The sequence below is a fragment of the Schistocerca piceifrons genome, chromosome 6 (genome assembly GCF_021461385.2).
Source record: "Schistocerca piceifrons isolate TAMUIC-IGC-003096 chromosome 6, iqSchPice1.1, whole genome shotgun sequence".
NCBI classification, from domain to species: Eukaryota; Metazoa; Arthropoda; class Insecta; order Orthoptera; family Acrididae; genus Schistocerca; species Schistocerca piceifrons.
In genome coordinates, this window is record NC_060143.1 from 466,043,641 (window position 1) to 466,057,023 (window position 13,383).

Here is a 13,383-nt window from a genome sequence, read left to right on the forward strand (position 1 = left end):
TTTTGTGTATAACGAATACTTACGTTCAACAGCATTCGTTAGTTTGAGGACCATGCTCATTATTTTGAATGTTAGACTTGAATACATAATTAGTCATGAACTTAATTACTGATAGAATGACTCATTCAGTCAGCTGTTTATCAATTATTATTCCTTGTGAAATCACTGGTTATACCAGAAAAGATGACCATGACTACAGTCAGCACAGATATCATTGGCTACAGAGAACCTTAGATGACAGTGCTCCAAACTTAATAGTGAAGATGAACATCACAAACGTGTAAACAGTAAACTTTCCCTGTACAAACATTGTTAACTACATGCAATTTTAATAAAATTATGGTACCATTCTCTTGAATATAATTTGCTTTATTGAGTTAACATGATACATGCCTAGCATTGCCTAAATTGTTCTTTGCCTTTTTGGGAATTTAGAATTTTTTGTGCATATTACGTGGTTTTTGCCTGTTTAATGATATGCTGAAGAATTGTACAATACTGCTTATAGCAGATTTTCAAATCATCATTAGAGCTTATTCATGTGCAAAAAGTAACACTCTCCCTTTCTAGCACAAGATGCATTCATCACAGATTTTAGCCACTCTTTTTTTGTCAGCTTCCTCTGTAAATGTCCCTGACTCACTTTAAAGGAAAAATCTATGTCTGACATTGTATGTATGTTTTATGGAAGAATTAAATTTCTATCATGAGTGATTCTGTATGGAATTTGTGTATGTAAGTGATAATAATGATTTGACTTACATCTCTGCACACTGGATGACAGCCATACAGTGGTCAAAATCTAGGTATATCTGTAGTGAATACGCTACTGGCCATTAAAATTGCTACACCACAAAGACAACTTGCTACAGAAGCAAAATTTAACCGACAGGAAGAACATGCTGTGATATGCAAATGATTAGCTTTTCAGTGCATTCACACAAGGTTGGCGCTGGTGGCGCCACCTACAACGTGCTGTCATGAGGAAAGTTTCCAACTGATTTCTCATACACAAACAGCAGTTGACCAGTTTTGCCTAATGAAATGTTGTTGTGATGCCTCATGTGAGGAGGAGAAATGCATACCATCATGTTCTCGACTTTGATTAAGGTCGGATTGTAGCCTATTGTGATTGCGGTTTATTGTATCGGGACTTTGCTGGTCGTGCGTGCTTTATCCCAGTGGCCTCGTATCACTAGCAGTCGAGATGACAGGCATCTTATCTGCATGGCTGTAACGGATCATGCAGCCCCGTCTCGATCCCTGAGTCAACAGATGGGGATGTTTGCAAGACAACAACCATCTGCACGAACAGTTCGACGACGTTTGCAGCAGCATGGACTATCAGCTCGGAGACCATGGCTGCGGTTACCCTTGATGCTGCATCACAGACAGGACCACCTGCGATGGTGTACTCAACGATGAACCTGGGTGCATGAATGACGAAACATCATTTTTTTGGATGAATCCAGGTTCTGTTTACAGCATCATGATGGTCGCATCCGTGTTTGGAGACATCGCGGTGAAAGCACATTGGAAGCATTTATTCGTCATCTCCGTACTGGTGTATCACCCGGTGTGATGGTATGGGGTGCCATTGTTTACACGTCTCGGTCACCTCTTGTTCGCATTGACGGCACTTTGAACAGTGGACATTAAACTTCAGATGTGTTACGACCCGTGGCTATACCCTTCATTCAATCCCTGCGAAACCCTACATATCAGCAGGATAGTGCACGACCGCATGTTACAGGTCCTGTACGGGCCTTTCTGGATACAGAAAATGTTCAAATGCTGCCCTGGCCAGCACATTCTCCAGATCTCTCATCAATTGAAAACATCTGGTCAATGGTGGCTGAGCAACTGGCTCGTCACAAAACGCCAGTCACTACTGTTGATGAACTGTGGTATCGTGTTGAAGTAGCATGGGCAGCTGTACCTGTACGCGCCATCCAAGCTCTTTTTGACTCAATTCCCAGGCCAGAGGTGGTTGTTCTGGGTACTGATTTGTCAGGATCTATGCACCCAAATTGTGTGAAAATGTAATCACATATGTCAGTTCTAGTATAATATATTTGCCCAATGAATACCCGTTTATCATCTGCATTTCTTCTTGGTGTAGCAATTTTAATGGCCAGTAGTGTAGATTGTTTGCAGCGGATTGCTGTACATTTCTCAGTTTCAATTAAATTGTTGATCTACTGTTACTATTCAGTAAACTTTTCTCTTTTTTCATTCTGTAAATTCTTCCTGAGTAGTGTAACTGGGTCAACATTCATACGTCTGTGAGATTTTACTTTTTCTTTATTAATAGAAACTGAGCCAAGGGGGTGCTTTACTGCTGCCATTTGGCCCTCAAGGTCAGATAAATATTTTATTATGGAGGTAACACCTGTTTCATTAAAGACAATTTTACTTAGTGCAGCAGAAACTGATAATTTATTTCTGTGTCCTATTCAGTCATGTTGAGAATGTGACCAAAGCTTGCCATCAGTGACTATAGATGCCCTCAATCAGAAGCATCAGAGATGAAATCTATATTGAAATCTCTGCATAGAATAACTTTTTATCCTCACTAATTGCACAATGAAGCTTAAAACATTTGCTGTTTTTAGGAGGGCTATACACAACAGCCATCTTGTATGTTGCCGTGCATATTATTAAGTATAGTACTCAAATAAATGGTCAAAGCAGTAATCATTTAGGTTATAGCCTGAGACTTTAATCCACTTCCCATGTAAATAGCTTTTCCCCATGTTACCCGAGGTGCCCCAGGTTTTGTTAAATGAATGGTTACAGTATTTTTCTAATCAATGTATGTATGTATGTATGCTTCCTTTGCATATCGTTCCTTAATGTACTTAAAATTTATTATGACTCACTGAATTTACCACATAATAAAGCTGAGTAAGAGCAAACAATATACAGATTTTCCTATCGTCAGGGTTTAAATGACTGTCATTCACCAACAACCCATCCCTAAACCTACCCAGAATAGAAAGTCTTACTTTACAATCCACTGAGAAATTTCATCACCACATGGTCTCTGCTTATCACCTGTTAATTATTCTTCTCTGTTAGACCAGATTTGGGTGTTAATGTAATGTAAGATAACTATTTTGTTTAATACAATTTAGTTTTATTTCATGGAAAACAATTAGTTTCCTTTGTACACATATGTTTGTGAACATTACAATACCCAGAAAGAGCCTCTTGATAAATCCAAACTTGGACAACACATGTAACTGTGTACCAGCAATGAACTACATATATAAGCTCAGTAGAGTCCTCTCTTTTGTGACCAGATAGACATGTTATTCACAAAGACCAGAGAGTGAAGAGCAAAAACATAGTAGACATGAGAAAGCTAGTGTCACTATTCCTTGGTGGTTCAAAACAATGTGATATCAGAATATGAGTCAGTTGAAGGGGTATCGCAAACTAGTGTCTGGGGAATGGAATCACCATACAGTGAAATATTGGTTCATATGAGGCATTCTACTTTAACAGTAATACAGCACTAAAATTAGAGCATTGCAACTAGTGGCTACTGAACTGCACATTTCATTTGCAACACAGAAAGTCTACCATCTTGCCGATGTACAAAACACACAGTACAGCTTCGAGCACAAATTTGGCTCAATGCTGGGAGTACTGCAGTGCAATTGGATTTGACAGTGGTTCAGTGCTGCAGTGCAGTGCTGTCCGCACACGCACATGCACACACACTCTCTCTCTCTCTCTCTCTCTCTCTCTCTCTCTCTCTCTCTCTCTCTCTTTCCATCTCTCCATTTTCCAGAAGGCACAAATTCTTCTAATTCCAGTTGTCACTATAATGGTTATTGTTTCAACTGTATTAGTTGTATTTGGGTGAAACTTGTGTATCATGCTCATTCTGAGCTTTCGACACTGTGTCTCATGAAATCTTATTGAGCAAACTGCAATTCTATGGCTTTACAGGAAGTGCTCTGGAATTGATAAAAATCTTATCTAAGTAATAGAGTGCAGAAGGTGGTTTCTAATGGTGCAGAATCAGATTACTTACCTGTGGGCATGGGTGTTCCACAAGGTTCTGTACTTGGCCCAATTCTATTTATTATTTATATAAATGACTTACCATGTAACATAGTTGGGCCGTCAACTAGGACTTACTTATTTGCAGATGATCTTGCAGTCTGTATAACTGCAGAAACAGCACAGAGGGTGAAATATGAAGCAGACCAGTGCACTGTCAAAGTTGAAAATTGGTGTAAAGCTAATTCCCTTTGTGTCAACCGAGGGGAGGGGGGGGAGGGGGGGGGGGGGGGGGAGAATACAAGACCTGTATGTATCGTGGAATAACAACACTGAACTTGAGCAGAGCTCAAATGCTGTTAATTTCCTTGGAATCTCAATTGATTCAAATTAATCCTGGGGTAGCCATATAGAAAAAGTGGGAAGCAGCATTAGCAAAGGAATATTTGCTCTAAGGAAGCTGCGTCTTTGCCTAGATGTGCCAGTACTTAAAGTGGTTTATTTTGCTTTAATACACAGTCATATTTCCTATGGTACAATACTATGGTACATGTTAAGGAAATGTCTAGTTTTTGAGCAATAAGGTCATACATTCATGAGCCATATGTTCATTTTTCAGGCAAACAGCAGTATTATTCCCTAACGAAAATAAGTTCTGTGATATACTGTGTCCTACTGTAAAATGGCATTTCTGTAGTGGTGTATTTTGGTGTATCATAAGATTGCATTCATGTGTAATAATCAAATCTTATTACAAAATGTTTGGGGCAGCATTTTTGAGAGCAATACAAACAATTAAAACAGCACTGTTGCGATAATGTTTGATACCACATTTTCCTAATCATAACATTGATTGTAGTACACTTTTGAAATTCAGGGCAGTTTCTTTCCCTTGTCATATAGACATTTGATGATAAACATCTGAATGAAGTTTCATTATTAATACTCAGTCATGTGATGTGTCTTGAGATGCCTCCAGAATAAAAGTATTTCTGAAGCAGTCTTAAAGTCTGTGAACAAGAAGTTTATATTGCCTGAGAAAGTAGAGTTTTAACAGCTGTATGTATTTATTGGGTTGTGGGGGAATTATTTCTGTATGTATGTGTTTTCTGTTAAGGATTTCTGAATTTCAGGTTCTTAAAACACAGCTCCAACTGTTTGCTCAGTCCAAGACTCCAGCAATAGTTAGGCGTTGCCTTTTAAATGTGGAATGAAAATGTGTTTAACTAACTGATAACATGGTTCCATGTAAGTTCACTAGAGGTGCTTGTATCAACTACTATGTTAAAAGCAGTTTTCCACATTATTAGGTGTGTCATCCTTGGTCCAAATTTACCTTTTTGTTCTTGAAAACAAATTTTCAGCTTTGTACCTAAAAGTCCTGCAGATAGCATACATCTACAAAAGCTTTTGATTCAAGGCATTTGCATTTGTTTTTTGACAGAAAAGATAGCCCAGTTTCGTAAATTGTAATCTTGGACAATCAGACAAATACTCTTTAAAATTTTCAAACATTTCATTTTTTTATTAAAGAATATTGATATGATATTGGAAGGTTTTCACAAAATCTGACTGCATTGTTAACTACATACATTGTACAGTTAAACAAGAGTGTCACCGATATGTATTTTCTGTTGTGCTTCTTTTTAGACATTTCTTCATGAGTGTAAACTTCCCTATAACTTTCTACAATGGTTTCTGTTAATTCATTTCATTAAGCTCTGTCTATTCATGATGGTTTGTGCTCCCTTGTATAATAAAGCCCTCCATTCCCACTGTTTACTGCTGTGGCCCCATAAAGACATTCATCTTCAGAGGTACCGTCGTCGTCGTCGTTGTCATCTAATGTATCATTTACAGTGAGAGAAATTTCTCCAGGGAATTTACTGTTAATGAGTTTGAATAGTGTATTTGAAATAGAAATGTCCTCATTTCAATCTTCAATCACATTTCGATACACTATTGCCTGTGCTGCATAGTTTTGTTAAATTTTCACAACGTCGGTTGAATTGTGGTGATGCTTGCTGGCTGAAAAGCAAAATTGGTAATACTAATGTGAAAACTTTTAACTGTAAGAATAAATGTATTGACAATATGATCATAAAGACTTTGATATTGTACTTTAAACATATTTGAATATTTTACCACATGAAGCCAGACTGACTGAGGATGTGCAAATATGCACAAGCGCTCTACGGGTAGTTAATTCTGCATGACAACAACAGAGGGAACTGTCCAAAATGTGAGCCTAGAGTCACAGAATTTTGAATTTTTATATGTAATTAAGTCAAAACAAGGCTCTGGGAGTAGACAACATTCCGAACTACTGATAGTCTTTGAATAGCCAGCCATTGCAAAACTCTTCCATGTGATGTGCAAAATATGACAATTGAAATAGCCTCAGACATGAAGAAGAATACAGTAGGTGCAGTTCCAAAGAAAGCAGGTGCTGACAGGTGTGAATATTACCGAACTATCAGTTTACTATCAGTTTAGTTAGCTATGTTTGAAAAATGTTAACATGAACTCTTTAACAGAAGAATGTAAGAACTGGTAGACGCCAACCTCAGGGAAAATCCGTTTAGATTCCAGAGAAATGTAGGAACACACAAGACAATACTGACCCTATGACTTCTTTTAGAAGAAAGGCAAACCTACATTTATAGCATTTGCAGACTCTGAGAAAGCTTGTGACAGTGCTGACTGGAACGCTCTCTTTGAAATTCTGAGTGTAGCAGGGATGAAATACAGGGACTGTAAGGCTATTTATAACGTGTACAGAAACCAGACAAGGGAACCAGTGGTTGAGAATGGAGCAAGGCAGGGATGTAGCTACCCTGATGTATTCAATCTGTATACTGAACAAGCAGCAAAGAAAACAAAAGAAAAATTTTGAGTATGAATTTAAGTCCAAGGAGAAGATATAAAAACTGTGAGGTTTGCTGATGACATTGTAGTTTTATTGGAGACAGCTAAGGACTTGTAAAAGCAGTTGAATGGAATGAACAGTGTCTCGAAAGGAGGAGATACGATGAATATCAATAAAAGCAAACCAAGGGTAATGGAATGTACTCAAATTAAATTGGGTGATGCTGAAGGTACGAGATTGGGAAATGAGATACTTTTGCTACTTGGGCAGCAAAATAACTGATAATAGCCGAAGTAGAGAGGATATAAAATGCAGACTGGCAATGGCAAGAAAATCGTTTCTGAATAAGAGAAATTTGTTAACATCAACTTATGTATTAAGAAGTCTTTTCTGAAACTATTTATACAAATGCAAATAAATATGAAGTTTAGCAATGTATGGAAGTGAAACATGGACAATAAGCAGTTTAGACAAGAAGAGAATATAGGCTTTTCAATGTGGTGCTAAAGAAAAATGCTGAAAATTAGGTGGATACATCATGTAACTAATGAGGAGGTAGTGAATAGAATTAGGGAGAAAAGAAATTTTTGGCACAACCTGACTAGAAGGAGGGATCAGTTGACAGGACACATTCTGATACATCGGGGGATCACCAGTTTAGGGACGGGAGAGAGAGAGAGAGAGAGAGAGAGAGAGAGAGAGAGAGAGTGAGAGAGAGAGAGGTGTGTGTGTGTGTGTGTGTGTGTGTGTGTGTGTGTGTGTGTGACAGTAAACAGATTCAAAAGAATTTTGGTTGCAGCAGTTACTTGGAGATGAAGACACTTGAATGTGATAGAGCAGCATGCACAGTTGCAGCAAACCCGTCTTTGGACAGAAGATAAGGACAACAACAACAACAACAACAACAACAACAACAACAACTTATATAAACATGTCTTACAGTGAGGGCTACAGATATGTTGGACACTTCATTGATAGCTAAATCTGTCAGCCTGAACTGTTGAGTTGTGTTGCAGACAAGTATCAGAATGGAGCAACATGGAATTGTAACTTCCACGTACGAGAGTTGGAGCTTAAATAGTGGCAACTGATGATTCACAACTGATACAAAAGAGTTACATGTTAGCACCTGTTACTGTCCTTCAAAGCAGTCACCATCATTGTGTAGAACCTGTTGCTAGAGATGTGGAAGGCGTAGTATACAGTTAGTAGAGCATGTTCTGTTGATGGTGCATATGGAGCAGTCTACTGCCTGTCGAATCTCTGGAACAGTTCTGAAGTAAGTGCAACGAAGTGGTTCCTTCATCTTTGGAATCAAATCAAAGTCACAAGTCCTTAAGTCTGGGGAGTAGGGTGGATGGTACAGTACTTCAGAGTCCCATCAACTGAACAGAGCAGCCACAGCACTATGTGCCCACGCATTGTCGTGCAAAATTATGGGAGGTTTGCGCAGAAAGTGCTGCTGCTTCTTTCGCAAAGCTGGTCACAGATGATGCTCCAAAAATGAACAGTAATACTGTGCACTGAAGGTGGCATTCGCTTCAGAACTGTTCCAGAGATTCGACAGGCAGTGGACCGCTCCATTCTCACCATCAACAGAACAGGCTCTGCTAACGGTATACTACGCGTTCCACATCGCTGGCAACGTGTTCTACACATTGCTGGTGACTACTTAGAAGGACAGTAACAGGTGCAAACATGTAACTCTTTTGTATAGTTTGTGAATAAACAGTTCCCACTATTTAAGTCCCATCCCTCTTATTAAGAGGTGTCAGGCAACTCCACCTGCTAAGTTTCAACAGTACAGAATGCAGACATATATGGAAAGCAGTGCCCAATGTACAAGCCTTTGTGGAAGAATGACAGTCTTCCTGTGGTCTGCTTCTTCATCTGACACATCACACATCAGCCTTGTCTGGGCTATGGTCAGCTGGCAACTTGTTTGTAAGGGTGCTCTTGCAGGCAGTGTTAATGCTTTGTGAACATGCGTATGAGGTGTGTTCAAAAAGTATCAGGAATTTTCATTTTTTGAAAATAATTTTATTTATTCATCTACATTGTTCTCGTTCAGAGTAATCCCCATTAAAAATTATACACTTACGCCAGCATGCCTTCTAATCCCCGAAACAATTATGGTACTCAGTCTTTGGGATAGCACTTAGCCCATTCAGCAATGTGTTTTTAATCGTATTTAAGCCTGTAAAACAATGGTCCTTTAAGATTCTGTTTATTTTTGAAAACAGAAAAAGCCACAAAGAAGTACATCTGGGAAATATAGAGGTTTGGGCACCATTATAATGTTACTTATCGTCAAAACTTCAGAAACAGTGGAGTATGGGTAAGCACATTGTCGTGGTGCAAAGGTCGTAAGTTGTTTCACCACAGAACCAGGCCTTTATCTCAGATTGTTTTCAACGCAAGCAGCATTGAACTTCTAGATAGTATTCCTTACCGATTGTTTGATCTTTTGGCAAGAACTCGCAACATACAATGCCATTAAAATCAAAGAAACCAGTTAGCAGAACCTTCATATTCATTTGCAGTTGCTGATCTTTTTTCGATCTTCCACTGGGATGATTGAGCCTTCATTTCGACATCATACCTGTACACCCATGTTTTTGTCACCTGTTATGAAAAGTTTCAGTAGTTTTGCACTGTTGTTGACTTCATTTAGCAACTTGTGAGCAATTCCCATTTGCAGCTGTTTTTGCTTGAAATTCAACACCTTTGGCACAGATTTTGGTGTACAGGTCTCATTTCCCAAACATTTCATGGCATGAGCCAGTTGATGTGGCAGCATCATCAGTAACTTCACTGATTGTGCTTAGGTGATTGTTAATACTCATTACTTTCACTTTTCCCACATTGTCATCAGTTGTTGATGTGCAGAGGTGTCAAGAATGTCGTCTTCACCCTCTTCATAGCCATCTTGGAATTGGGTATCCTACCTGTAAAGCCTTGTTTTACTCACTGCAGACTCACCAAAAACAAAATTCAACATTTCTAAGATTTTGTTACTTTTATTCCATTTTTATAGCAAAATTTAATATATCCATTTTTACCATAAACCATTCATCACCACTTGTTAGGAAACTTATGTATCCTTATTAATAGCTGATTGCATACTAGACATCCAATACAGCTATAAGTGTACAGGTATGTTTGACATGTTTATGAAAACAAGAACAAAAAATTGTGCAAATCTGACTAATACAACCCTCGAAATTACAAAATTCCTGATATTTTTTGAATACACCTCATACAAAACATACGGAGTGAAATCCCAAGAAATGTATGCAGGCTCACTTCTATTCTGTACCATGACATTTAGAGACTGTGATTGGAGCTGGTGGAAGATTCATGCCATGCTGTACCTTAGTACTCTATATTAACATATCAGGTTAATTTCACTCGGATTCATCCTTCTTGTTGTTATAGTTTTCATAAAAATTAGTGCGATTTTTACAAAGAGAAAAATTATAGATTTGTCTCACGTTTACTAGGGTAATTAATAGTGACTGGGAGCCATCTGAGTGCCCTTGTCTGATTACATACTGTAGGGTTAAATTTTTTGCAGTTGGAAGTACATTGCATATGATTAAATGTTTATAATATGAAATTTGTGTACTTTTAAACTGAAGGTAATGCTAGAAGGTATCTTCTTCTATTACAGATAGCCATTAATGGAAGGCACTACTGTACATATACACATCGTATACCATTGCAGAAAGTTCAGGTTGTCCATATAAGTGGTGATGTTGAAGTTGACTTACTGGAATATCGAAGGGTTGAGATCTATCCTGAACAGTATCCAGGCTACAAAAATCCAACTGTAAAAATTCCAATGAATAAGTCCCTGCGAGATGAGCATGAAGATCCACTGGTAAGACGATAAAAAATTTAATAGAGTAAATAGGAAAAGATTAACATCAAAGAGAAAAAATTAGTGTGCTATTCCCAATGTTAAGGCCCAAATATGTAAATTGATTCACCCCTATAATCACTCTAAAATCACTCCAAAATTCATAAAAAAGAAAATCATGCATTGGAAATATTTGTAAGATGTTAAACAGATCAACCATTCATAATAAATATAAATTAATATGAACGGCTTTTATAAATGACATTTGCTAGTTAAGATTTATTTAGTAGTCATAAATTTTATTAAATGAAGTTATTGAGGTTATGTATAAATAATCATCTGAACATGTGAAATGAATTCAGATGTGTCTTACAAATCATTGTAAGTAATATCCTTTGAGCAGTCTTTTCAAAATATGTCTCTTTCTTCGCAGGATACGCCTTTTACTGGAAGTTTAGAAGAATTTGGTATTGGCCATGAGCTTGAGATTACTGGAAGAGTAAAAATATTGCCTCACTCGTATGTAGCTTATCTTTTTACAAAAATTAATGTTCATATTTTTTTTCACTTCCAGAATATTTTTAAACCATTTTCTTGTGAGCAGTTCAGTACATTTCTCTTTTTTTCCCTTTCCAGGTTCTATGTAAACCTTCAAAGTGGATCATACGTGTGTCCACATCCAATTATTCCACTTCACATCAACCCTCGTTTCCGTGCAGGTTACACAATGGTACGAAATGCTTGGGTGAAAGGCAAATGGGGTACTGAGGAGAAGGCGCACTGCTCGCATTTCCGACCTGGTCGACCATTCTGCTTAAAAATTGTGTGCACTGAAGACCAGTATTCTGTGTATGTGGACGGGTCATTGATGGACAGTTTCAAATACAGGTGTTCTCCGCAAATTGTGGACACATTGTACATCCATGGTGATATTGTGTTAAAAGATATTGTTGTGAAATGAGAGACTTCCTTGGAATGTTTGACTGTCAGCTGTTCCATCTATGTCATTTACATGGTGTAACATGTAGTAAGTGGTGGTCAGTTCAAAGGCAGTTTTTGTGGTTTCCTTCCAATAGACAGTTAACAAGGGTAATGTGGGGGCCAAAATCTATGAATGACATATTTTGTAAACTTTATCAAATTTGTACTTGTATTTATAAAAACATGCTAAGCAAAAGTATTATTTCTTGAAATTATTTTTTAAAAGTTGATTAGCAATCTCTGTGACTTGCTTAGGAATAATTTGCTAATATATTTTTGCCACTGATGCACTGATTTGTAGACTTGCTTTATAGTTCCATTGCTACAGTGTAGCATGTAACATGGTTGAACAATATTTTGTAAATAAATTTTGAGTAACCTGGAAATTTTCAGCCATGAAAGCACTTTTATTATTCAACACATACAGAAATATTCATAAAGTGGGTCCAGTTAATTCTCAATATTTATGGGATGAACAATGCTGTTTGTTGTTTTCCAGATACAATTAAATGAGAATTTTGCTCACAGAGGTGACAGAATGGAACTTACTTGCAGTTCGTCATATACTAATGATGATGCTGAAAACATTGGCTCAGAATCAAACTGTTCATTATCTAGTTGGAGCCAATACTGTAAGATTTTCATTTGTGTAATCAACAGTTAAGAATTTAATTGTGTGTAGACCTTGCCTTTGTCAATCACATTATCACCTGTGACACTTATTTTATTGGTCAGATTGCAGTGTTCATTTTATGACTATATAATGTGCTTTAATATTACCATTTGCTGAGCTTTAATCTTAGCTGATAGTTGTCTTCATCCAGAATGAGGACCATAAAAATGTGGGTTCTTTTTGTAAGACTATTGGCTTGAAAGGAACTGATCATTGATTTCCATCAATTAATTGTCACATCAATGCAGTTTCAGATCGTTATTATGAGTATTATCAGCTGAGGTAAGCAAATTATATGTCTGTAAAGAATAAAGGGCCAATTTATCAATAAATCTGTGCATTCAGTTTGCTACAGTTTTGTCTACAATATTATCATGACATTAAAGGGCTATATGAAAATGAAGAGAGTAGCAGAAGACAGGACAACATGGAGAACATATTATAAAAATGTGTACCTTGACTACCCACAGGCACCATGAACGTATAGCATTCACAGAGTGTAATAGGACATGCGCTACTTCCAGGAATGATAAAAAATAAATCTGATGGCCAAATTGACAGCCCTAAAACTGACTTACTAACCCTGCAATGAAGTAGAGTGACTAGCCCAGTGCTGACTGTCAGCTTTCTCATTCCATCTCTGTTGTTGTCGTTGTTGTGGTCTTCAGTCCTGAGACTGGTTTGATGCAGCTCTCCATGCTACTCTATCCTGTGCAAGCTTTTTCATCTCCCAGTACCTACTGCAACCTACATCCTTCTGAATCTGCTTAGTGTATTCATCTCTTGGTCTCCCTCTACGATTTTTACCCTCCACGCTGCCCTCCAATACTAAATTGGTGATCCCTTGATGCCTCAGAACATGTCCTACCAACCGATCCCTTCTTCTGGTCAAGTTGTGCCACAAACTTCTCTTCTCCCCAATCCTATTCAATACTTCCTCATTAGTTATGTGATCTACCCATCTAATCTTCAGCATTCTTCTGT

General features: G+C 37.7%; 1 protein-coding gene across 1 annotated transcript in view; it reads left to right on the top strand.

The window, feature by feature from the left end:
• The window catches only part of LOC124802561 (galectin-6-like), a 431,142-nt gene extending 419,030 nt beyond the window's left edge, over positions 1-12,112 (top strand). The window contains exons 5-7 of the mRNA XM_047263428.1: positions 10,557-10,766; positions 11,179-11,264; positions 11,382-12,112. Of these exons, the coding sequence (XP_047119384.1) occupies positions 10,557-10,766; positions 11,179-11,264; positions 11,382-11,706 (621 nt within the window). The 3' untranslated portion in view covers positions 11,707-12,112. The remainder of the gene's footprint in view (positions 1-10,556; positions 10,767-11,178; positions 11,265-11,381) is intronic.
• Positions 12,113-13,383: the final 1,271 nt, after the last annotated feature.